The 27,605-nt window shown below is 37.0% G+C and overlaps 1 protein-coding gene across 3 annotated transcripts in view; it reads right to left on the bottom strand.

Annotated features, from left to right (window-relative positions):
• The window catches only part of cntn4 (contactin 4), a 156,552-nt gene that overhangs the window by 43,642 nt on the left and 85,305 nt on the right, over window positions 1–27,605 (bottom strand). For all 3 annotated transcript variants that reach the window (XM_079883995.1, XM_079883997.1, XM_079883996.1), the window contains exons 6-11: window positions 20,252–20,455; window positions 18,751–18,853; window positions 18,470–18,654; window positions 11,985–12,124; window positions 7,070–7,199; window positions 4,304–4,454 (exon numbers count right to left, since the gene is read on the bottom strand). In XM_079883995.1, the coding sequence (XP_079740121.1) occupies window positions 4,304–4,454; window positions 7,070–7,199; window positions 11,985–12,124; window positions 18,470–18,654; window positions 18,751–18,853; window positions 20,252–20,455 (913 nt within the window). The remainder of the gene's footprint in view (window positions 1–4,303; window positions 4,455–7,069; window positions 7,200–11,984; window positions 12,125–18,469; window positions 18,655–18,750; window positions 18,854–20,251; window positions 20,456–27,605) is intronic.

The following is a 27,605-nucleotide window of genomic DNA, read 5'->3' on the forward strand; positions in this document are numbered from 1 at the left end:
AAAAAAATTTATTTTGAAAAACAAAAACAAAATCATGTTTCTCCTTGCTGCTGTACAAGTCATTTGGCTCAAAAGAATGACTAGTTTACAAATACTGTGATACTTCACTCGTGAACGTGCTAAAGACAGCAAGGGTAGATGTTCCTATCAGAGCAGTCCTGTGACCCCATTTAAGGGTCACAACCTGTTCGTTTAGAGCCACTGATCTATAGAATGTCCAGGTAGACACATCAGTTACAAATAAGACAGAAATGGCATCCCTTCCTCCCTCCCTTTCGATCTCTCTCCTCTCCTCTCTGGCAGAAAAAAGGAGCTGCTGCTATGAAGATGGATTATCCTGCTGGTGACACCGTCTCCTCTCCTTCTCCGCCATCAAGGAGAGCTTGCACAATTATGCCAATTAATCTTACACAAAAGGAGTTCAAATGCACCCTGCTTTGATTAGGTCTGGCTCCCAGACAGGTGTTTGCACTCAGCATGCATCCACATGCACGCACGCACACACAAACGCAGATTTGCATAAAACAATACATCTGATTATGAATTAGTCTCTAATGGCATTTCCACTTAATGAGAGTGGTGTCTTTATACCTGCTGCTGCTCGCAAGGTTAGCAAGAGCTGACAGGGACGCAATATAAATAAGTGGAATAAAACGCATCTTAAAGTCGACATGAAACCGCATTTGCAACCCGTTTTATTTCACATGTGGCATATAGGGGGAAAAAACAAGATGGGACTTTATTTTAGTAGACCTATCAATGGGTTATAACTTTTAATTAAATTATATACAGGTTAATTAATCAAATTAAATCACATATATATGCTGAGAAAGTTTAGATATAGTATATAATTTTATCTAAGCTCCTGGTTTCTATTGGCCGGTTAACATGTTGTTCCGCCCCAAACTCACATCATTGGCTAATCAAGCAATAAATAATTTCAAGTTGCTTTAAAGTGATCACAGAAAGTACTTTAACATCGATAAACTAACATCTGACAGGAAGTGAAACACTCTGTTGTACTGAAGAACTTGTACATAATGAAGCTTGTACAGTCTTTATAATGAATAACAGGAGTGAATGTCCATCTAAGACTATGTGTATGTGTAGATACTCTAAGTGTGCGTAGGCATTAGGTGTACAAGACATTGCCAAAGGAGCTTGAAAGAATGTCAGCATTTTCCAGAAATACATTCAATTCTGCAAAAAGTTCCCTGGCTGGCTTCCATCTATTGACAATGCAATCAAACATTCCGACCAGACCTCGCTGACCACAATACAACCTGGGACATGTACGTGCAAACTTGTGATTTATCCATTTTTCTTTTTAATTACTTCTGTGTCAGAAATAGGTGAGGAGGTCTAAGTGGAATACCGTTAATGATCAAAGGCAGAAAAGAGAATTATTTTGTTCTAACCAAAGAGGGCCCAAACCGCATCAAAAATAGTGTTTTAATAAGACTTTCCTTTAATGAATACTCAAGTCTTTGCCTTTTTTTTCCTGACTGCAAAGGCAGAGTGGCAAGACAATTCTTTAGATCCACTTAAACTCAAAACACCCATTCGACACCTAAATGGCTTCTTAAAATTCAAATAAGGCTCTTAGCAATCTTTGTAACTACAGAACACTTGGTTTTCCCAAAAGAAAACAAGCAATGTCTAACACGATATATATAGCAAATAAAGCACAGCAAGGACTATTATCTAAAGTGGTAGGGTTTAGGACATTTTCAAACCAGGCAGGACAAAGAAAAGTCTTCCATAAAAAGGTAAAGATAGAGCGACCCAAAATAGTATTTGGACACTTAGGCCACACTTAAAATGTCTGAATTTCATTACATTAGATAACAAAATATCAAACTAACCTTTCTGAGCAATTCTCTCTGATAACTTTTAGTGGATTTATGAACTCAGTGATCCGCAATTAAGCATGCTACACTAAGTGTGACAACCATTGAGCATCTAGAACCTTCATTTTGAACAGTATATATATATTGTTTTGCTTGAAATGGTGCATGTTTTATCCTTCTTGAAAATAAAAGCCACTTATTTTGATATTTTGTCATTGAATGCAATCACATTCAGACATTTTTAAGTGTAACTTACTTTAAGTGCTCAAACACTTTTTGGGGCCACGTTATCTTCTCTATTACCATCAGTAATGCGCAAGGATTCCTCACAATAAACCATACAACACATATTCTCTATAGTCTCTCTCTGTTTGTGAATATAGTGTTTAAAAGAATAGGAAAGAGAAGCAAAACAGTGAAAAGAAGAAAGACGTCTCATGGCAAATCAATTTTCTGCCTTGACTCTTCAAGGTGTAGACATGGAGTATTCATCAGCTTTGCTGTCCTCTCACACAGGACAGCTCAAGGACATTGACAGCATAACCCCTATGCAAACGGCCCGCCACTCTGTTTGATGAGCACCAACACCAACTTTGTATATGTAAACGACGGGCAGCCGTGGTCTGCACACACTGACAGATGCAGACGCACTGAACTTTGCCTATCTCAGTGTGGTCTAACGCAAACGCTCAGGGTCGGTGGCATACTGCACTTGTATCAAGCTGGGTCTGGCTGAGACAGAGACATATGTTTGTTGATAAAGTCTGGTCTGGCAGGGACGCTGACCTCCTACTAAGTGTGCAGAGAAGTTGATTAACACCCTGCCTTTGCTCAGGAGGGAATATTACTGGTCACCTGATAAACCTGCAGAGTCCTGTTATGAGGGACAGCGTGATCCTTACTGGAGCTGTTAATAAGAACATCAGGCTTCATTTGAATAATTGTGTGTGCTCACTGATTTCAGTGCCAAATGTGCATATTTTACAAAACTTCATCACAGTTGAAGTGACGAAATATAAACATGAGTGCTAAAAATACTTTGCCTGTGATATCTTATTAAAAAAATGCCTTTAGACAGTATTTTAGGATGTCATGGCCTTGCTGGAAGAAAAACCTCCAGCATAAACCAGTTTGAGATAGATTGGTCTATTCGGGTGGTTTTACAAAGGTTTGTCAGGCTGGGAATCCAGTTGGTTAACCAGTCAAAACACAAACTGATCCAGTCTGGGTAGGCAGCGCAATACCATTTTTGAAAGAAGTCTCCTATGTGCACCAAGGCTGCATTTATTTGACCAAAAATACAGTAAAACTGTAAAATTGTATTAATGTAAACAATAATTGCTTTTTACTGTAATATATTACATCTGTACATCTATTTCTATGATGGCCAAGCTGAATTTTCAGCATCATTACTCCCGTCTTCAGTGGCGCATGTTCCTTCAGAAATAATAATAATAATAATAATAATAATAATACATTTTATTTGTAATGCGCCTTTCTCAGAGCGCTAATCTAATATCATTCTAATATGTTAAATATACAGCAAAATCATTCTAATGTGTTGATATGACACTCCAGAAACATCTCTTATTATTAAAAATATTGAAAATTGTTTTGCTGCTCATTATTTTTGTGGAAAAATTGATACATTTTTTTTCAGGATTCCCTGATGTATAGAAAGTTCCACAGAAGTTCAATAGAAATCTTTTTTGTAATATAATATATGTCTTTACTGTCACTTTTGATCATTTTAACGCATCCATGCTGAATAAAAGTATTCATTTCTTTCAAAAACATCTTACTGACCCCAAACTTTTGAACGGTAGTGTGAGTAATAAAATATAATTTGCATTCACATTACCCTAACTTATTTATATTTTATATAATCATATTTGAATATGTATATTATATTGTATACTTCGTTTAATACTATTTTAAGGCAGTATGCTTGATAACAGGGCACACGTTAGAGATCCACAGTATACGTCTGCAGAAAATGGCCCGCTATGAGGCTCTTGTGTTTAGGGGAGTGAGCAAATAACAGAAGGAGATAGTAAAACAGAATGAAAGAAAGAGAAAAGAGCAGTTGAAACTGAAACTCAAAGCCCACTAGAGACATATCGTTGCGACCCTTAGCAGAGACATGCTGAGACATGCTTTTTCTCTGGCTGCTGTAGTGGGATTCCACAGGCAGAGATGAATGGCCAAAGTCAGTGGCAGTGCTTTGTTGCAGTGAATAACAGAAATGATTTGACAAAGACATTATATCAAAAACCAGATCTGGAGCACAACCGCAGTATTGTGAGCTCATCATCCCACAGTCCAGTTGACTGTTCACGAATCAGACTGGAGAAGCTTTGGTTTGGTAGTATCATATAAGAAGACTGCAAATAGAGGAAAGGCTCGGCAGATCCGACTAATGACATCTGAGTGGGATAAGGGAGTTAACTTACCTGATGCTTTCTCGGAGGGCATCGTTGCCTCTGCGCCAGGAGATCGTGCCTCGAGGCGACATCTTGGGCTTGCATTCAATGAGAACGTCGCCACCTTCTTTCACTAAAGTGTGGCTCTTCAGCTGGTTTTGGGAGAAATCAGGAGCGATAGCTGAAATGAAAGAACAAGATTTAAATTATATTAAGAGTATACACAGCAAATGTTTTGCAACTTCAAACTATCATAGCTGAAACAGCTGCGTTTACATGGACACTTATAATCGGATTGACGGCTCAATCGGACTAAAAAACCTTCATGTAAACACCTTAATCGATCCGATTGAGCTCAATCCGAATGAAATTTCGATCGGATTGAAAGGGTTGGTTTATTCCTTTTGTAATCCGATCGAGAGAACATGTAAACACTTGATCGGATTGAAAACCGAAACTGAAAGGACTGCGCATGTGCAATGATGTTAAATAGCGTAATGACGTATGACGCGCGGAACGAGCTGTTCTTCCTGTTGAATAAAGTGTCATAATTAAGTGTCCCGTCATTCTAAAATTCTCATTTCACTCAGCGTCTGTGAAGTGAAGCAGGACAACGTCCCACCAGTCCTTGGTTTGGATTCTCATCCACAGACGTCTGGTTTTGGCCGCGGGGAGGAGCATTTTTACTGCGTGATAAATATAAGCAGCACGGCAAAACGGTTAATATGCTCACTGTCTCCAAATCATGACCAGAGACGGACTAATATTACGTCTGCTGTTTAAAACAAATAAAGAACCAATAGAGGAGAATAGTTATGCGCGAACAGCGGGAAACTATGTATATTTGTGCAGTGTGCGCATGTCAAAAAATCTATTCCGATTTGAAACTTGTGACATATAAATGCGCACATCAACCCGATTACTTTATTTATCGTTCATGTAAACACCGTGTTCAGATTCATCAATCGTATTGATTTCATTCCGATTGAACCAAAAGGTATGCAACTATTTTCAACAACATACAAATAAAGGAATATTTTATAATCAAAACAAGTAAAGTGGCAAGACAAAATGAACTTTTAGATGATATCTACACACTTAAAATGTGCTGTCTTTCTCTTAAAAACACTTTATTTCGATAGTCCACTTTACACGTTCAACTAAGTAACTTTGCAACTATGTCAACTACCTCTCATTAGACTGTCTGCTTAATACCTGCTAAGTCAACTCATTCGACTAACCCTAACCTAACAGTCTACAAATACTCTAATGAGAGTTAGTTGACATGTAGTTGCAAATTAATGAGTTAGTAGAATGTCTAAAGTGGACTATCAAATTTACATGTAAACTAATAAATCAACACTGGAAATAAACCTAAAAAAAATTAGGTGATTTAAATGACTCTTATAATTACGCTATTCAAAGTTACTGAATTACTATTAAAACAATCTAATCACTAGCTATGTTATTGTGCAAACCGAACAGACTGAAAACGTGAGAGCTGTGGCCTAGCGGTTTGCTTTATAAGTTTGAATCCGGCTTTGACATTTCCATTCCCCCCTCTTATCCCCATCATTTCCCGTCCTGTATCTTATTGTGCCAATAAATAAATGACACACAAAGAACCACTGAAATATTTAACAACAATAATATTTAACAACTGAAGACCATCATGCATCAGGCCAATTTTCCCCTTCATCTTTGTCCATAATTACAGGTATGCAGACATGAGGATTAAGGACTATTTAGAGCACATCCTCTCTAATCATTGTACTTCAAAGAAAGACATGTGTACGTGGGTACGTATGATGTAGAAACAGAGATGGCAGAACAGAGGCTTGGCGTATGAAGCACACTTTAATTATCACACGCTCTTTTTCTCTGCTAAGAAAAACAAAGGGAAAATGTCACGTCCTTTCCTCTTTTTTTTTTTTCACATGCCCCACTCAAATGAGTTTTTATTATGATAATTTTTCCGGCTCTACAATCTTCACACTCTGTTTTTTAAAAGGCACTTCAATTATTTTATCTGCGCAAGGGACTGACAATTATTCTCCTGTAAGTTCAGTTTCTTGCCAACTTTGGCGGCTGAATATTTATGGCAAATACATAAACAGAAAGCGTCTCTGGTTACTTTACTGTAACCCTGTTCCCTGAAAAAGCGGGAATAAGATGCTGAGCTTGATTTTAAGCGCTATGGGGGAAAATGGCTTTGTTCAGACAGAATCAGGAATCAGAATACAGTGGTTAAGCTGTATATTTTTGATTCAGTTAAAAAAAAAGTTCTGTAATCGCGATGCAATGGTTGCTCATCTGTTTCGCGATGTAAATTTAATAGCGGTGTATAAGTATTGCGGGATGGGTATTTTAGTTTGGTATTCTGACAGTGAAGCCTTAGTGTAGCTTCGGAGAAACTAGCAATGACATGAGTCTTGGGCAGGGCTATCAGTTTATCTAACCAATAGTAGATGGGGGAGGGTTTGGGAAGCCTGTTTGAACCTAATGTTATTTTGTTGTGTGCTACTAGTGAGGCATAAATTAACTTTTAAACAACAAAAATGTCCTTGACAGAAAGTCACCTCTGAATAAGAATGAAATGCCTATTTGCCCATGCAATGAACAATATTAATCATCTAATTTACATTATGTGTCATAAGTGGCCATTATCAAGAGCATATAGTTGAGATAGAGTGTAAGCTTTATAAATGCAGTCATTATTCTGTGCTTTACAACTTTATTCATTTACAAACCAACACTAATATTTCAGTCAAACTCGATTAACCAGGTTTCACTTACCGATAACTCTGAGTTCAGCATTGGAGTACACTTCTCCATACTTGTTCCCAGCCACGCACTGGTACATTCCAATATCGGAGAGCTCCAGGCGAGTGATGGACAGGGCACCATTAATGACCTGCAACCTCTCCTGTGGAAAACAGGATATCTCCGTTAAGAGTCTTTTACTGAGATTGCTAATCTGCATAAAAGCACAACGTGTCTGGGAAGGTAAATTACGTCTGGAGGTTGATGGAAACCATCATAAATCTGAGTGTTCATTACTAATGGGAGACACTGCGTAGGGAGGCTGCTCAAAAACGATGGTAATAAATCTGTATTTTTATGAGATGGAAATAAAGCCCCGGCTTGTTTACTTCTTAACCAGAGCTCTGTGGACACATCGTTGGGAGGCTGGATGATGTTTGCCATTATAAACAAGCTGGGCTAATATTTTAATGCTGACAGCTTTATACCATTTTGAGTATGTGATGGAATGAAGTTTGCGTATCTTCTGATGTTAACTAAACTTGTTTGATGAATACAGAGTATTAAAAAAACAACAAAAAATGGGTCAACCAGGTTTCAATACTCCCAAGACATCTTAAAACATCAGGGCACTGCAATCAAAGGTGTGTGCACGTGCAAATGGTGAATGTGATTTCACCATGTACAACATGTTCCTGGATCAACATCTTTGTTGATTCTGGAACAACATTCCAACCAATCAAGGCAATCAGATTTGAGGGACAAGTCTACAGTTTCTGCTAAGTTTTGGCTTAAAACCAGGTGTTTCTACATCAGTGCTATTCACCTATCATTTCCCTCTGATTTTAGGGTTAACTTACGGACAGGGTTAGGTTTAGGGGTAGGGATAGGACAAAAATTGTGGCAAAAACTCGCTGCCGTGGTTTAGAGAGTATTCTGTCCTTTAATATTTCTCAATTTGCCCTTTAACTATATTATTCATACACAAGGAATACTTCACCAAAAAAAAAAAAAAACTGTCATCACAGCCATGTTGACATTCAGACCAACATGATGGTGCTGATTTATGTGGGGAAATAAGCCAATTCTTTTTTTATTTTGAAGTCATAAGTTAAACCTAAACAATAGCTACATTTTTTTGTTAAAATGTGTTCAAATTGTTTTTTTAAATGTTAAAATGTTGTAACTTTTTTCTATAATTATTCTATCCATCATTATGTATCCCCCTGGATGTATTTGTAAACCTTCCAAACCGATCTTAAAAAAAAGTCTCACTTTTGATGTAACATGCTGAAAGAGTCACAAAAAAATTCCCACCAAATGTACAGCTAATTCGGAATAGCACTCTAACTATTTCTGCCATTTATGGTTGGAATGGCATGCAGAGTTAATAATGACAGAATTTTCATTTTCAAACAAATTTTTGAATAATTAAATTTTCATTTTCCTTTTTCCATAGTGCGTCAATTAAAAAAAGTTACAAGTGTACCAAATGCAAAATATATGTATTAAAGGAAATGGGGGTGAAATAGTAAAATTCCATTAAAAATACACACCTGTGCCAAGATTTATGCAGTAAGCAAAATAATAATAAAAAAAAAACTGAAAAAGACTAAAATGTCCATAAGTTCGCACAAGGGTTAATGTTAATAAAGTGCTAACTGTAGTCACTACTATATAAAACAGCAGTTGGTCCTTCAGATAATATGCATTTGAATGAGATGTGTGCCGGTGTAGTCTGAAATGAAGAGAAAGACAAATAAGACTTCACAGAAAATCACATGGTGGCATATAGCAGTTCGAAGTGAGGCGATGCTTGACTTTACTACTGCACTAATTAACCGTGACATTCCTCTTAAATCAGCAGTTTTGCACGTGGCGGGACCTAAGGGAGGGAACCATCTGCACGTCTGCGCTGAAATGCAGTGAATGGCAATGTCACTGCTCAAAATCTGTAGGGTCAGGGTATAAATCGAAATGCATGACTACAGTTGCGGCAAATTCTCATCCTGATATGAAGTGCGTGTGCATGGCTGCATGGACGTTTTCATTTCCTAAGTCTTGATTTAAATCTACGCCTTCTAAAAGATGATAATGTGTCCTTTTGTTCAAAATACCGTGCATGTTAGGCCTCATTACCAGTTCCTAGCTGTTGTAAACACTCCGTTTTATGTTATGTGGTACATTTTAAATGAAACTACTACAAATATAAGCTATGTTCTGTGTAAGCAGTACGAGCTGGTATTAAAAAAAAAAATGCAATGATATGGGTGAACAAGATCATTGACACGTTTATTACTAGATTAGCCAAGACACGGTATGTGCCTCACGTCATATTCCCTTCTCTTAGTGACTAGAGCGTCACAGTGATTTACAAAGAAGAGGATTTTAGCTGGTCACCTTTGCAATGCTGCGTTTCAATAAGGCAGAAAGAACATGAAAAGTCCCAATTGATTAAGCACAATGAAAATAACAAATGGTATAAGTCAACAACCAATGCTTTTGCTACATCAGTGACCTTTAGTTATACAATTGATTAAAGCTCTGATGCTGACAGTGACATTTGGAGATTGTAATAATTCTGCACTGATTAATTCATTTAACCAGGATACATTGAAAATCAACATTTCAGAATCAAAATGTAAGCTAGGACCATGATTCAATCAAGAGATTGTTGTGCCCTTGGGACATTAGTCTGTCATAGTACAAACTGGGTGGTATTTATTCAGTGCTCAAAGAGATGAGCTTCCAGAAAAGCACAAGGCATAATTTTTTAAAACCATAAATGCAAAACAAAAAGATTTTATTGCATTTAAAATTCAAGTGCACCTTTTGGCAATTGCCTTGGCACACAAACACACCTGTAAAGCATTGATCATTATGCAAATTTGGTTTTCAAATACAAATTCATTTAACAAATGTGGATCCCGACCAGCAAAATCATTAAAAATCCTTTCCTGAGGTCCAATGCATGTAAATGAACTTTCTTTGAGCTTTTTTGACTGCAGTGTATTCTGTTGGAACCGTTCTCTAATAAAGTGCAAAACAATGAAATGGACAGACTGCTAATTATGCAGAGCTGATAGATATTCTAATCTGGTGGCGTGAAAGATGAAAAAGAATGAGTGACAGATGTAAGAAGAAAGACAAGTGACTGGTTCTGAGCACAGAAACAGCCCTATACAGAGTCTCTAAATGGATCAATATCTTTTGTTTTGTTTGTACCCACATCGCATAGCGAAGCTGATTTACATGAAGTTTACTGATTTGTTTATTCACCACACCATAGTTGTGCCAAAGAGCTACTAGTCTCTAAAAATAACTTCATGTGCTGAGAGTTTGGGATTCTGGGTGAAAGGCTCTCAGTGGAGACAGGTTGCGTATTACATAGAGTGTCGAGACATAGGCTATAAATGTTTATCACCTCTTTCACTATAGTTTAAATGGATTTCAGAGAAAGACAAAACAATAAGAGCTTGTCTAGTGCACTATAAAGGTTTATAAGCCTTCTCCTAATGGCCTGCAAGAAAACAGGCTTAAAATCTGCTCTTTTAACTCAGAGATTTAATGGGAGATTGTTGAGTGTCTTGTATCTTGCATTACGAATGATTGTACTAAACCAAGCCTTAATGTTGATTAAATGTATTTTACTTTATTTAAGGACTTCTTAAATGTCTTTCATATGCTGAGCTTGTGGTGTTTGTAAACCAGTAATGATGTTTATGTAATGGTGAGTAGTAATGATGATTAGAAGAGCCTTAGTTTGCATGCTCCACTCTGCACCTTATTTAAAGTTGACATAAATTCAAAACTGTCCTATTTACTTACTTAATGCACTTTACTGGTTTTGTTGTGCATAATTTATCAGAGAATGCTTTTCCAAAGAAAAAAAAAATGGTTGTCTTTCATTAAAATATCATAACTTTCTCAACCTCAAACTGATCTCACCAAGGCTGCTGAAGTTTCAACCAACAGATCCTGGCAGTGTTTCAGGAGAGCAGTAGACCTCCAAAACTAAACTGCAAAGTCCATTTTTCATGATCCAATAAATTCCCAATGGATAAAAATCAAGCCCCTACATTTTGTTTTTCACATTGAACATTCTGAAAAGTCACACGAGGGAAGTAAAATGGGTTGAAAAAGGCATTTCATATCACCTTCAAGCATCTAAAAAATAACTTTGACAAACTCACAAAAAAGGAAGAGGTATGAAATGAAAATGTGTTGGTTCAATCTTTAAAATGTGCTGTTAGGTAGTGCTTTCTTCTAGCTATTGCCACCTTGAGTTTATTGCATTTTTGGGGAGCTATTCCCCTCTCATCGTCAGCAAAAGTGGTGGATATTTGGAAGCTTTTTATGTTCTCAATTTTGTCTTTTTCTATTGGTTTGATAATTCTGGAGTGGCCTATATAGAAGGTCCACAGAATGACATATTAGGTACTCCATTGGGGTCACGTTGATTTAGACGGTTATAGAGAAGCCATTAAGGAATACACTTTAAAGCATCGGTCTCACGAGGTTAATGAAGATGGCTGGTCTACTGTAATGACTGTTACCAAATCACTGATATAACCTAAAATCAAGACGTTTCTCAACTTTCTTTGTATTGTGCATTCTGTTTGATACACTTGATATGATCTGTAAACTTATATTCTTTGTACTAAACCTATATATTCAAATAGATTTAAAGGTATAGTTCACTAAAAAATGATGCCAATCCAAACCTGTATCATTTTCTTTCAGGTGTGGAACCAAAAAGAAGATATTTTGAAGAATGTTCCAACTGTTTTTAGCCATACAAGAAAGTCAAAGGGGTCCAAAACAACAGTAAACCCAGCTGACTTTAAAACTGAAATCATTAATGCTATTTCTATTATTAATCATTGTCAGTGTCTGTTTTAAAAAAAGTCTGGTGGTGACCGTCCTCAAACCTCAGAGGTAAACTGACCTCAGTGGGCTCCAGGTTCTCTCCATTCTTCATCCACCTGTAAGAGGGTTTGGGTTTCCCTGTGGCCTTGCATTCCCACACCAGAGAGTCATCTATAGCCTTCTGCACATCCTGGGGCTTCTCAATTAGCTGGGGGGAGGCTGAAACAACCAACAGCAGAGGTAATGACTACACAGAATAACTTTAACCTTGATTATTACCAGTTACATGTCCTTCAAAGCGGACTAACATTCTTAAAGCCATGAACTGTGGGAAATAACGCCACACAAGAAAACAACAGCAATGACAATAGAAGCAGTCAAGCCCAAATGATTCACACTTCCACTTAGAATGGTACAGGAAGGAAATCCCGTCTAATATATTAGTATTGTCTAAAAGCTAATACCATAAACTACCTTAACCTATACCGTTAGGGTAAATTATGGCTTAATTATAAACAAGCTGTATTGATCTTTATCTTTTAAACGCATGTAACTCAAACCAAGTAAATAATTGACAAAGAGCACATTTAGGGATTCATTTATGGGCATTTTCCCTAAAAGGAAACTAAAAGACAGATAAGAATGGGTAGAACACTTACAAACAAACAATAAACAATGTGAACACAAGGTTGCTGAGCTAAGAATAAAGTTTATCCGATGACCGATTTCCATTACATTCTGAAAATAGGAAGTAGTGATGTCTGATTCAGGATTCATTCTTTGGAATCAAATCTATTCAATCAATAATTTATTCACAAAATCAGTCTAAATGATTCAGTCATGATATGATTCTTGAGTTTAAAACGTACCGACTCAGTGATCTGCAGCTGTTAACAAGTCACTCGACGGGATGATTGTCGGTGAACGGCTTACATTTCCGTCACTCTATTTTTGTACTTTTTTATGCAAGGTTTTCCATTGATTAAATCTTCAACTTTAACATTTGGTCCCACCAATCATGAACATTTTGGATACAATGTTGCTTTTATGAGGATTTTGCATTGTAAGCTTGAAAAGCCCCAGTTTATTGGGTACTAACTGCATTAAAAAGACCCAAGCAATTCTTTGAAACCCTTCTGTTTTTTTGTTTTTTTAGTAAACTGTACATTTAATTATATTCCTGTTGCAGCAAGCCAGTCACATTTCAGTGGCAAACTGTCAACCATTTTCTACTGAAGACCGAAGTGCTGTTCGGATCCCTTAGTCACTGCCACTCAGTCGATCTCACACTCACTGGGAGAGTATTGACTTTTAAACCCCACTGTTTAAATGAGAGTAAGCAGTCAGGGCCTGACTTAGCCTTGCCCACAGACAGGGCACACAATCACTCTCAACATTTCACGCCCACAAGTCAAACTTGAGAGGAATGAGAGGTAGAGAGGTCAAAATGAGCTCTCAGCATCCTTAATACCAACTCAATGCTTATTCAGTGGCATACTGCGATTATGATAGATGGTGTCGGTGTCCCTCCCTAGCAAGCATAATGTACTCTATGGAAGAACATACCTTGAGTTTTTCTTTGTATAGGGAAGCTCTTTATGTGAGAATCATTTGGTGACCTCCAACCTTACCAACGGAATGCCACATTTAACCATTACTTGTGTCTCTTTAAAGTGTTCATATCATGATAAATCTATTTATTTCTAAGGATTAGATACGGGGTAAAAAATAGTAAAGTAAAACTAAATGATTTAGTAAAACTAATTTTTGATGCATAAAAAACATTGGCTTATATAATATTTTGGGGGAAAAATGCTAAAATTTATGACACAACCCCTTAAAGGGATAGTTCGGCCAAACATGATATTTAACCCATGATTTACTCACCCTCAAGCCATTCGAGATGCATTATTTTTCAGATGAACACATTTTCAGTTATTTTAGAAAATGTCTTAGATCTTTCAGTGGTTATAATGAGAAGTTATGGGGTCCACTCCTTCAAGTCCCAAAATGTGCATGCATCCTTCACAAAAGTAATCCATCCGGCTCCAGGGGGATAAACGAAGTCCTTCTGAGGGTAATCCTTTGCAATTTTGTCGTAAAAATATACATACTTAAAACTTTATAAATGAAAATATCTTGCTTCCGGCAACGGTCGACGCGCGTTCACGGCAGATGGATGCCGGTGTATGACGTAGGACGTAGCGTTTGATTTATTTTAGAGATATTTTCATTTATAAAGTTTTAAATATGTATATTTTTACGACAAAACCGCACGGATTACCCTCAGAAGGCCTTCGTTTATCCCCCTGGAGCCGGATGGATTACTTTTGTGAAGGATGCATGCACATTTTGGGACTTGAAGGAGGTGGACCCCATAACTTCACATTATAACCACTGAAAGATCTAAGACATATTCTAAAATAACTGAAAATGTGTTCGTCTGAAAAAAGATTGACATATGCATCTCGAACGGCTTGAGGGTGAGTAAATCATGGGTTAAATATCATTTTTGGCCGAACTATCCCTTTAAAAGTTAATGAATCCTACTTAAAACATGCATCTTTATATGTGTTCCTGTTAGAGGTACGCAATCCTCAGAGCCAAGCCAAGAAAAGGACTAATGAAGGCAACCAAAACATTTGTGGGCAATTGCTAATCAAGCCAACGTAAGCAGAAAGAATGAAAGGCTTTGAGTGTCTCCTCCAGCTTTGCTACTGCTGCCGGTGGAAGTGATAAACATGAGATACACTTATTGATCGCCTCATTCCCCCGCTCTGCTGACGAATGTCTCGTAGGCCTAATTCCATGGGACTTCAAAATAAGATTACAGATTTTTATCACCTGGCTGGCAAAGGGAAAAACAGTGGGGAAGAGAATGAGATACAGAGACAGAAATAGAGGGGAAGGGAGAGAGATCCGAGTGGCAGTCAAGAGGTCTGTTCTTAGGCTAATCCTGCCACAGAAGAATCCCAGAGCCGCGTATGGGATAAGTGTCAGCCTGCCACTGTTTAGTTACATGCCTGCTGTGGCTTAGAGGTGTAAATAAATACAAATAATTGTGAATAGCTTAACGCAACTTAAGTAGCCATCTTAACTAATATTTGATGTATACTGTAGGTAACAGACATACAAATACAAGTCTAATAAACTTTAATTTGACTTGAATTGACACTCTAATCACACTGAAAGCCTGAACTTGCAGTGTTAATTTTTACAAAGTTTTTAATTTCATCGAAATATACTTTAATGTTATGTCATATTTATTATTTTCAGTAAAATTATTCTGCATCTAATTTCAGCTGTGGTACAATATTTATAAAATATACTATTATATTAATATTATAGTTATATATAATAATATTTTAGTTAACAAAAAACTGCTAAATGAAATCAAATATTTAATACACTATAATACTTTAAAGGAGAACTCCGGTCAATTTTAACATTGAGCTCATTTTTTTGTCAATTTGGAGTGCTGTCAATACAGAGAACAACGACAAAAATCGGTGTTGCCTACACCGTGTTATCCTCTTTTTAAAATTTGCACCCTGTTGACTTCAATGGGGCAATATTTAAACCTGCTTTTAGCCTCTTTACATCCTTGATGTGTCATTACAAGTGCACAGGTCATGTGAGTGATTCCTTCAGAGTGAACACGAGTGAATCTGACTGCAGTAGATGTGAAAGAAATGGATAAAAATGATGTTATTTAAGCCAGCGCACATACCTGTATTTACATCCTGTTTTCGGTTGAAGTCCAAAGTAGTCGATTGTCGAGTTCACGCGCATAGGTTTAGCACCTATGATCACGCGCGTGAACTCGGCAATCGACTACTTTGGACTTCAACATTGAAGTCAAAAGGGTGCAAATTTTAAAAAGAGGATAACACGGTGTAGGCAACACCGATTTTTGTCGTTGTTCTCTGTACTGACAGCACTCCAAATTGACAAAAAAATTAGCTCAATGTTAAAATTGACCGGAGTTCTCCTTTAATATAATGCATAGATTATTTTAAGTTTCTGAAAGATGTCTCATTCATTTGATCAAAAGAAAAATACAGTATAAACAGTAACATTGTGAAATATTATTGCAATTTCAAATAAATGTTTTCTATTTTAATATATTTTAAAATGTAATTTATTTCTGTGAGGGCAAAGTGTAATTTTCAGCATCATTATTACTCCAGTGCTGCTAAATATTTTTGCTAAACAGCATTTATTTAAAATTTAATTTCTTTACCATCACTTTTGATTAATTTTATTGATCCTTGCTGAATAAAAGTATTAATTTATGAAAAAAACGACTCACTCCAACTTTTGAATGGTAGTGTATGTTAATTTTAACAAGTATAATTTTTTAACAAAAATGTCAAAACTTGTTCCACAAAAAAATATATAGTTAATGCATTGTTAATAATAGTGTTGGTTTCAACAACACTAAATGAAACCAATTTACTTATCGCATTGAAGTCATTTTAAAATAAAATTTTGACTATGCAATTTTTTTTCTTTGTTATCATTGACAATATTTAAAAACCCTTCATTAACAAACATTTTCGTCAATTGGTTGATGAGATACATTTAGTGTGAGATATTTCTATAAAAAATCTGCATCTTATTTAATACCCATAAGTAATCCAGTTTAACCAGACGCTAAAGGTCTGTCTCCTTCTACTTATACTGTGGCTGACTAATAGACAGGAGAAGAGGTGAGACGGTGGTGGAAACGATTGAGGAATAGGGGAAGCGAAGCGAAAATCGAGGCGAATTATCATAAATATCAAGTCTCTTCAAAACAGAATGGTGCACAAGAGCTGAGAAGCGAGAGCATTAGTGAAACACAACCACACCTAAGACGAATCGCCTCCCTGACTGGATTATATTAGCTTTTACAATATGCAGAAGCTATTTATCTAATTAATACATTTATAAATCACCGCTACGTTGCGCATCTGGGAAGCCCATTAGGAGAACTTCCCTTTTCTAGGAACCTGTCCCCCCATATTCCACATTGTTTGGAACATAAACAATGAGACAACAGGGATAATAAAACATTCAGCGAGCTCTGTGCAGACTATTCCTGTAAATGGGCCACTGGGCATGCGGGTACAGCATTAGAGCCAGTGCAAGATCCCATAAGGGGAGGATGAATCCCACTGCTCTCTAGCCTACAGGTACTTACTTAATAGGTAGCTGTCTTGTATGAACAATGCCACAGAGCCAACACGGCGGTGAAGGGAAAAGGTTATGAACCCATCATTTTAAAGTCCATATTTAATATGCTTCACTTCATAAGCCTCTGAGTCAAAATACACTACCTAGAAACCTATGCCTACCCATTGGGGTCTCATTTTACAATTCATGCCAATTTGCACTGGTAAACAAATGTAGGCCAAAGGTGTGCATGCAATTAATAGAATGTAAATGTAATTTCCAAGCTTTTTTCTTTGTTTCACTGTTTGGAAGACTGAAACCCTTAACTGATAAATAGTTGTGACTCAAGTAAATCAAGTAAAATTAATAACAGTAAAATAACACTGCATATAAAATAAAGATTAATCCTTATTAAAGTTACAAAAGTTATTTAGTCAAGTGCAGCGAGTGATTTATTTCTCTTTTATTGTTTGAGTAACATTAAAAAGAAAGCAGTAGCAATATTAGGCAGCTGTCACTTTAAGACATAATGCACTGATCCAATACTGTACATATGCGTTGTCTTTCTTGACTGTTCACAATCACTTAATACATAAGCTACTATGTTTGCTAGGATACTCGCCAAGACAGGCATGCTGAATTTGTCCGTTCAAGCAAAAGAAGATGAACTCAATTTGTTTTTCATGCGCTTTTTGAGAGGCGGCTTTTCATGCGCGAGTTCTCATAAGCATCTTGTTGCGCATGAATGTTTGAAATTGGCAAGGCTTAAAAACTTTTATTTTATCATGCACCAGGTGAAAATGATAAATCCTATTGCTTTGAAAACAACAGCCTTTCCCTTAATAAGCCACACAATTTCAAGTATCATTCATGCCCATAATGCAAACAAGCAAGCACTTCTAACTAAGCCTTTAATTCAGAAAATCTTCAGTTGGGTCGAGAGACTCCAAAATGTATTAAAATCAACAACTACTTCTTCTAAAAAAAATTAAGATGTCCTCCTGGATGCAGATGCTGCTCTGCTGAGTGTTTTCCTGGTATATGTGCCTCATCTAAGTATAGTAAATTTAGCTTTGATCTGGAGTCAAATTGGATCCCAATCACATTGCCATCTGGTAGAAAGGAACACACATAAATGCACACACACACACGTACACACAAACAGAAGGTCAGACACAAGGTCACCCTCTCATCTTTTTAATCTGGATAAAAATATTAGAGACATCATGACCGGGAGGCTTTAATCATTTTGATGCACTGTTAAAGCACAACATCCGGCCTTAAGTTGATTTTCTGCTGGTCAGGGTTGAAGACTGAAAAGGCAGTCCTGCATCATGTCCTTCACTTCAATAAACGTGACATGTGGCTTCAGCTGTTCAAATATTCATGCATCTCAAGACAACTTACCAAAGAAAGACAGCTTTCCCTGCACAGAGTTTCTTCCTTTTGTGTTCTCTGCCACACACTCGTACGTGCCCGCGTCCTCTTGCTGGAAGTAAGGGATCTCCATCACGCCGCTGGTTTTCCTTACATCCACTTTACGAGCGAAAGGGACTCCGTCCACCCGATGCCAGCTTATGGACGGTACCGGACTGTGGAGGGGAGGGGGGGGGACATCACACACACAAAAAGAAATTCAATGACTGATTACATCCTCTTTCTATTGAGGACATCCTTATAATACTTACTTCCCCAATGCAAAACACTCCAGACGCACGGTTGAACCTTTGGCCACTTGAACGACCTCTGGAAACTGTACTTCAATCTTTGGCTCATATTCTCCCATAACACCTACAAAAAGAAACACTCAAATGCACAATTATTTCCAACAAAAGTATCAATTAATCCATCTGCAATTGCAAATTAAAAATCAGCCAATCTTTTTCCCTTTCATTATTATTGCATGATTTATTTAGTCCCTTCTGAAAGACTTTTGGGATAGCAGGGAGCCCTGATATCTCCTTCTGTGTTTTTGTGAGGCGTGCTATCGGACTAGCGACTAAGCTGTCTGAGGGGAACTCAAAAAGATGCTTATCTGTAATGTCTAACGCTGGCCGTTTATGTCAGCGCTGCCAAATAGGAAGGGTTGAAGAGAGGCAATCATCTTCTTCTGTAGCATCCCAGGTAGAGAGACATGTACAATGGGGTTTAAAATTGTGCCTGGAGATCACACTGTGACAGTAGCCATTGAGTGGCTCGTGTTGGTCATACACTACTGATACAAGAAGACAACATGTTTTTAGACAACATGTTTTACACCACAATTCAGACAAAGCATGGGTGTCTGCCAGTGGGACCTAAAAAAAAAAATGCGAACACACACGCATTGGGTTTCCATGTTTTACGGGGACATTCCATAGACATTTTGTCCCCATATCGTAAGGTTTACCTGAACCATACACACACAAACACACACCAAACTTTTGAATGATATAGTATGTGTATACATACAGTTTATGTTATATTTGTATGTTACTGCTTTTGCATTAAAATGTGCTTTAAAGCTTTGGTAAAAATGGCATAAATTGACTACTTAAACAAAACATGTCCTGGAAAACAAAAAAACAAAACTGGATATACATTAAACTTCCTAAAGCAACACATTTGTCAGTAATCAATTGACTTTTAACTATTATAAAAGCAAAAATAAATGTATTTATTAAAATTCTTAAATACGGTTTTGGCACCAACTAAAGCTACTTTCAGATAATTGTGTAAAAAATAATTTAAAGTGTAGGTAGAAGACAAGACACAAATAATGATATATATAGCTAGAATGCTAAAAGCTAGAATTGTTGTTTAATTAAAAAAAATTAAAAACATGTTTTACCCCCTTTAAAATTGACCTAGAGGGCATAAATATTATTTGATAAATAATAATTTGTTTGTCTGTTATGACATTTGACAATTTCTTTTTTATCACCCTTGTTCATGAGTGTGATCAAATTGTAAATCCACAAAGAAGCAACAATTAGATCTGCCAAAGACAAATGACCTTTCAGTTTGAGGGCCTTTGATAATGCCAGCCTAGAGGCACCAAAACATGCTGCCACAGCATCTTAAAGTTTACAGCTTATTAACCTTTGTATAAAATTTGAATTCAACTCTTTTTTATCTCTTGTAGCTACATAGTTTTATGACGCATATAGGATCGATTGTATATATCGAGACATCGACAAGCATCCTCACCGTCAGTGCGCAGTATCAGAGGAGTGGGTGGGCCTTGGACGCGCGTCTTGGTGACAGTATTGGTCACAACACAGGTGTAGTTGCCCACATCAGATGGCTCAACTTTGGCGATGTATAGATTCCCTGTCTCTTGGGACACGAATCGACGAGAATCCTGCTTCACGAATGACGGGTACTCATTAAAAATCCAGGAGAACGTTAAAGCTGTGAGAGAAAAAAAAGGAAAGATGGAGAAAAGACCGTCAACATCACACATGAGAAGAAAGAGGTCATTCTACTGCCCGGAAACTACATTTGCATAAACATAACTAGAGTACACGGTGACATTTCCTCTCTCAGCAGAGCCTAAATGGCATATGTGGGCTCTGCTCATGAATCTTGCGCCTCCCCAGAGTTACTAAATTAGCATTGGGGCTACATGCTAGGGTGAAAATTAATCAGCCTGAGGAGGGTTGTGTGGCTTAGGGGGTGAAAATTAATGACAGAAAGGATAACCAGTGCCCTGTGATTAGTTGGCCTCTATTCAAGTAGGAAAGTGGTCGTATGTAACCAATGTTCAAAAATCCAGAGAGCTATTCATTTAGACATTGGTCAGTTAATGGATAATCAGACAACATGTAATGAGCTATCCACACAGCATTTCATAAAAGCAAAGAGTTTTTAAAGGAAACAATACAAATCTCAAATCTTAAAGTAAAACCGTGGAAAACACAACAGATGGATAGAAATCTTAATTGGGAGAATCTCACAAAAACTGTGAAGAAAAGTCCTTGCTCCCCCACAACAATATGAAGCCTATTTTTAAGAATTTTGATTTTCACGACAATTCCCATCTTCAATTGTTGGCCCACTATAATGTGAAAACATATATAATTCTCATTACAGTAATGACAAAAAATAGTCAATTGTAAAGTACACTTACTGTTTAAGCATAACACATAGTGTTTCAGTATACGTAAATCACTTAGTATTTATTCTAGGCCTACTATATTCAATTTATGGTAATTAAACAATTACAAAGAATGATTTTTCATGCAACATTTTTAAATAAAATGTGCTTAATTGTCATGAAAGTAATGTTAGAAACCCAAAGTATATTTTATTTTTTTCATATTTCAAGTTATGCAATTTTCACCACATCACTTCACACTATAACAGACAAATAACAGCCAAATATATAAAACAATCTCAACTCTGAGAGGAGTGCTGTTGACCGAGCTTTGAAGATGTAGTGTTCGTGTCGGCCGCTCCTCTCCACAAAATATCGGCATATACTTAATGTCACATCTGTCAGTGGTCGTTCCTCTACCAGAACAGAAAGAAACAGTTTCAAACATGACCTCTGGGAGTCACAATTGTTTTGCCTTTTGCTGATTCAATTACGCGCAATCCCTGTCATTCCCCAAGTTACGCCGACAAGTCTGAGGCATGAAAAGCGAGAGGTGAAACCGGCATTTCTGTAGTATCCAAGTGTGATTCTAAATGACAAAAGAAATGTTCTTTTCAGAGGAAGCACTTTGCGATAACTATTCAACTTCTGACTTTTACTTTGAATTCTTTGAAATTGCTAGCATAGTACATGTTTATAATTGGAGAAAGGCTCTAACCTAAAATGCATACTTTTATAGTGCATTTAGTGCAACTTTGCATAAGTCAAAATTTAAATTGCTGCTCAAAACAGCAATAAAGAAATCAGCTGTCAATCTAATAAGCATCTGACGGCATTTGTGGAGGAACAATGCACTGAAGCATTAATAAACCAATGTGCATTTCCCGTCACCAGTCTCCTCCATGTTTTTGCAGAGAATACCTATCTTATTCAACCAAACCACTCTGAAATTGGACATGTTGTCATGATGTGAGCATTCCATTTGCACCGTCAATGATAAATCCATTTGCCGAACGTTGTAATGTTCTACTCGGCCAAGGCTCTTTGCTCCCCAGCAGCGCATTTAATCGACAGGCACATAGCATCTCTCCGGCTTAGCCCAATCAAACCCACTCACTCGTTAGCTAATTAAACAAAACAGTCTTGGAGGATTCCTGCCTGAGCCCTGGTCATTTATCACAGTTTGATCTGATCCATAGCTGTGGGCTTCGGCTATCTCGTGCACAGAAGGGGCTTGAGCGGCTTGGTTTTCCCACCTGTGAACCCTGAGCGCTAAGCTAACATTATGCAGGTCAATTCTGCAATATAACTGTAATAAAAGGACGTATTTAGATAAGCAAGACTTTCATAAATATACTCTGGTCAAGCTCAGGCACTCAACTTCTAACTTTTAATTAAACTTTGAACTATTAATTAACAGTAAAATTAGCAGAATGGCTAAAAAGATGTAAACAAAGCGCTAAAGTTCGCTGTAGCTAGGTGTTAGCTAACAGAAGCGTTGCACGAGGGTACTAACCAAAGTTAATTTTGATACTTCTTTTTTTAAATCTCTCTTATGCTAGCGTTGTGCTTTGGAAATGTTTGATAAGTCGCTTGCAAGGGATATAATGCCTGCATGCACAGACACCTGGGGCTCACGACGAGCTGAATAGCATAATGTGATTTTGTGCTATCGCACATGGCAAAACAGGATCTGCTTTCTGACTTAAATCCTGCCATCCATGCATTCAATCAATCATTCCTCACAATGCTGAATTTTATATTAATTTCAAAGGTAAAAACTTCAAATGCTAAACCACTACGGCTGCAGGCGTTAACACCAACACCATAGTAAAGAAAGGTCATTTATATACAGTTATAATATAGCAACATGCAACCTCAACACAACCCAAAGAATTTCTATTTTCCCTTTGAAATCAATTAATCATACCCTTAGATTTATGTTTTTTTCAATTGGTTTGATTTGCTTAGATATCAAGGTCCAAAGAAATGAACTTGTACGTAATGCAACAAAATGAGAAAATCTAAGCAGATAAAATATAACATAAAAGCACAAAGTTTTCACATTTTTCCCCTGATATGAAACCTTTCCTGACAAAGCATTAAGTTCTCAGCTGGGCACTTCCCCCAAAAATACAAGATTAAAAAAAAAAAAAAAACATTATAAATGCTACATAGAATCTTCCATACAGTATGTGAAATGTTCAAGGTTCACTCTGAAATTTGATGTGTGAGAAGCCAAGACTCTTCACTTTGAAGGGTCCCTAGAGGGGACTGTCAGATGCTGACAAAACTCAGTTTGCATTATCCGAAGAATGCTGGGGTTGCAGAAAGTCAGCAGAGAAGTCAACATAAAACGAAAAGGGAAAAAATAGACCATATAAGATTTGTGCAAATTGTACGGACATGTGGAGAGTATTAAGAAAGATGAAGGAAACAAAATTTTGCTTTCTAATGGCAGGCCTGTACAAAACTGCAGATTTTTCAATGTTGGGTTAACATCTACAGCACAAATACATATTAAAGCTGATGCGTGTACTTTTTTATATATACGTTAAATGCCATTTGCAGATTTGCTAGTGTCAGTTTCAGGTGCATTACATGATTGGCTGAAAAATGGCAGACAGGGGGCAGGACAGGTGAGAAATTTATTAGGAAATAATATTTTTTGGGATTCCTCCATTCAAAATTACACAATACACGACAACGATTTACTAAAAACGGAAAAGATATTCCTTTGTGTTTTTCGCATAAAAACTTGTCAAAACTATCCCCGTTCACACAGATCTGCGAAAACGATTAAATGCACTGTGTTATGCATGCCAGGCCAGGCGATGTCACTTTGGAATGAACATGTAATACGCATGTGCTTGGGTCACTGTATTCACAAACGTTTTTGTTGCCACCTTCGACTTAGAAAATAATATCACACCTGTCCTCAATAAGCCACTTGATCATTAATTTCTGTAGCACAGAGCAAAATGAAATAAACACACACAAATATATTCAATTAGGGGTTTGTTCAGATTTTAGCAAGCATCACGAAAAATAAATAGGCAAAAATCACTTTTTAAGCAGTTAAAAAAAATAAAAATAAATAAATTTGTTTTGTACTTTTTCTTGCCATTAACTTGACATGGTGAAGGTGACAGTGTAATCTGGCTCAATGACAAATTATCTAATGTGCTTACACAAGCACTACTGATGTGTGACAGTAACTAGAACTACAATTAGAAAATAGATGTTTTAGACTTTAGGCTAGTTCACACTGAATGGTATAAACAGTCTATCTGACAACAATCCCTCTCTTTCCAATTTGCACCAAGTGTAGAAGCCCAGGGGATAACACTGGTGTAGGAAGTATTTAAAAAAAAAAAACAAAAAAAAAACACCACGATCATATTTCATTTTAGCGGTAAGAAACCATTATTACACCGGTGAAGAAACAGAGAGAAAAGACATATCTGCAGACAAAATAAACCATCTATCACCGCAAACACCAGTCTCAGTTCCAATCAAAGAGACCCATTCATTATTTTTACGCTCTGTCATGCCGCAAGCAGGAAATAAAGCTTTATGAAAAGATGCACATATCTGCCTCTTAATCGCGCATTATCGATGCGAGTACTCTTGATGAATTTTAATAGCATCACAGCTGCCTGATCATTGCCTGTTAATAATACATGTGAGACTTGTTGTGACAACAGTATGCATATTTAATCATTGTGCCCGGATCACACAAGCTTACTGCTCGGCAAATATTTAAACAAAGTTAATTGATTAATTAATAATTTTGTAAAGAAATAAATGATAAAAACAACACTGATCAAAGGATAGAGTTCAGTGTCACACTGTAAATGAAGACAATCACCACATCGTTTGTAAAAAGGATGATTACTAGCAGGATTACATATATATAAATCAAGATAAAGTTTATATACAGTATATATATATATATATAGTAAATTAACAATCATGTTGCAGAAAATCATTTCGTATATGCACTATATTAGCCTATTCATTATATTTACTTAACCTGTTAGTAATGTCTTGATTATTTCATGTATGTTTAAATAGATTTGTCATGAAAACAAGTTATGTAAATTACTATAATTATTATAAATGAATTGGAGTACAAAATTAACTTCCTAATTATACTTATAATTATAAAACCCTCCTTATGTGCAATTTATGTTTTTTTATTTTATTTGAGTGTTGATTATTATTTCAAAAAAATAAAAAGCAGAGATTCTTAAGAAAATTTTTATTAAAATTATTTAAAAACAGATACACATGTTCAAACAAACCACAGTTTAATAAAAAAAAGCAATTTTATGTTTAGGTTTCTCCCCCATTGTACCGAACCGTGACTTCAAAACCGAAGTATGTACAGAACCGTTTGTGTACTGTTACACCCCTATGACCTAGGCTAATCATTTTTTAAACTGACCCTCCCATCTCTGTTTATATCCTCCTAAGAGAGAAATGATCCACTATACGAGTCTGTCTCTGAGAGCAGTGTTTACCGTCTGACCTTGTGTTTACAGGCACAGTAAGAACCGAGAAGAGTGAACCTGAAAATCAGAGAACACAGCAGCAGTCTGAGAAGCACTTCGCTAAAGGCCTCCAGAAAATATCAGCATCTTCCTTTCTCTTAACGGGACCAGACAGAGTGCACATGTTCTGTGCTCTCAGCTCGCAGGACTCCGGGGCAGATGCCATAACGCCCATTGTAAGCGCGAGTGCAGAAAAGAAACGATTTCAGCGTTCGCTACACCTGAAAGGACCGTTCTCCATTAAGAAATGGAGGTCAGCTGCATTAGATTCCCACACTAAACATAGTTATTGAGGAATATGCGGCTGGCGTCTGAATACAGAGAGGCTTTGGGGGCTGAGGTGGAGGTGGAAGCTGCTCAACTGCTTGTGCGTGACTGATCCGACCTGACTGCGGTCGCACAGAAGGCTCCATTTGGGTCTACGCTGCGCATTTCGGGGCACTCCTGAAGTCACTCGCGCACACAAACATTTACTCATACCCATAATGCCGTGTCCAGCGATGAGGAATATACATCTCAGAAGAAAGCTGACACATTGATCGGATACAAACTCTAGAATTCTCTTGTACTCTGCGCTTTATGGACGTGCAAGGACATGGGACGGGAAAACAAGGAATAGAGGACAAAAGACAAAGGGATGACACCTTGCTGAGTCTTTGTGGTGAATCTAAAATAGTTAGAGGCCAAAAGCTGCTCTATTATTATTATTATCTCTCCATTAACAACACAAATACTTTGTCCTTGGCTTGACTGCTCACTTGGGTCTCACACAAGATATCCTGCAAAAAAAGAATCACTTTACAAGAAAAAAATAACAAATTTAACAGCTAACTGATGAGTAACTGGCGACTAACATAATGCATGATTTACTGTAAATTGAATTCAAAGATGTACAAACCATCTAATGAAAACATCTGGCACATCTCACATGTCGTCCAAGGGTGAAAATAATATAATCAGAGGGTGTTTTTCACCCCAAAGAAATGTGATGACAAATAAATGGAATAATCCTCTCATTAAACCACCAAAATTAAAATGAGACGTATAAAGTTACAACGTGTCTTCACATTTTGTGACAGGTGGTGTTTAACATGAGAATAACATGAGATCGGCTCATCTTTAACATGAACAAGAAAGTTAAACAGTTACATTGCTGTAGGGAAATAATATTATATTTTTAATAAAAAAATAAAAATAAAATCAATTCACAGACCAATGGCAAAAAGTACATTTCGGACCCTGGAGCTCTTTTAACTTGGGCCATTAAGTAACCACCTAGAAATCAAACAAAACACCCTAGCAACCACCTAGCAACAAAATAGCATTTATTAAGAACACCAAACCAAAGAGCAACCAGCAAAAATCTTGTTTTTAATAATAAGCACTATTTGCACTTGAAATACCACAATAAAGGTTCAATAATAGAAGTTAACTGCTTAAGTTTACTGATTTTGTATGGTAACTGCTTTAAGAAATGTCATTTATAGACATCATGAAAGGCAGACGGCACTAAGAGCAGCTCCTAAGCCTTAGCCTAGGAGCCTAGCACATAATCAGTTGTTTTGTTGTTGGGAATGAGTGGCAGTGTATTCCTGTAGGGCTGAATTTATTCCCACAGGATTGGTGTACGGGTGAGGAAGTGTGTGAGTGTGAGAGGGCGGGTGTTTGTTAGCAGGAAGCCTTGGAGACATTATAAAGTGTGATTGGTGTCCAATGGAGAGGGAAACACTGTTTACTGACAGCAAGGAGAGACAAGGGTGGCTTGAAGTTGTTGCAAAGCCTTTCTGACATGCCAGTAAAACTTCATGCAAGATTTGATCTGCTGTCATTTATACTAAGATGAGCAAAATAAATTACTTTTCTAAGCAATCACACATACATTTTTCACCTGGGCAACTATTGCAAAACC

The sequence above is a fragment of the Squalius cephalus genome, assembly GCF_949319135.1.
Source record: "Squalius cephalus genome assembly, chromosome: 10".
Taxonomy (NCBI): Eukaryota; Metazoa; Chordata; class Actinopteri; order Cypriniformes; family Leuciscidae; genus Squalius; species Squalius cephalus.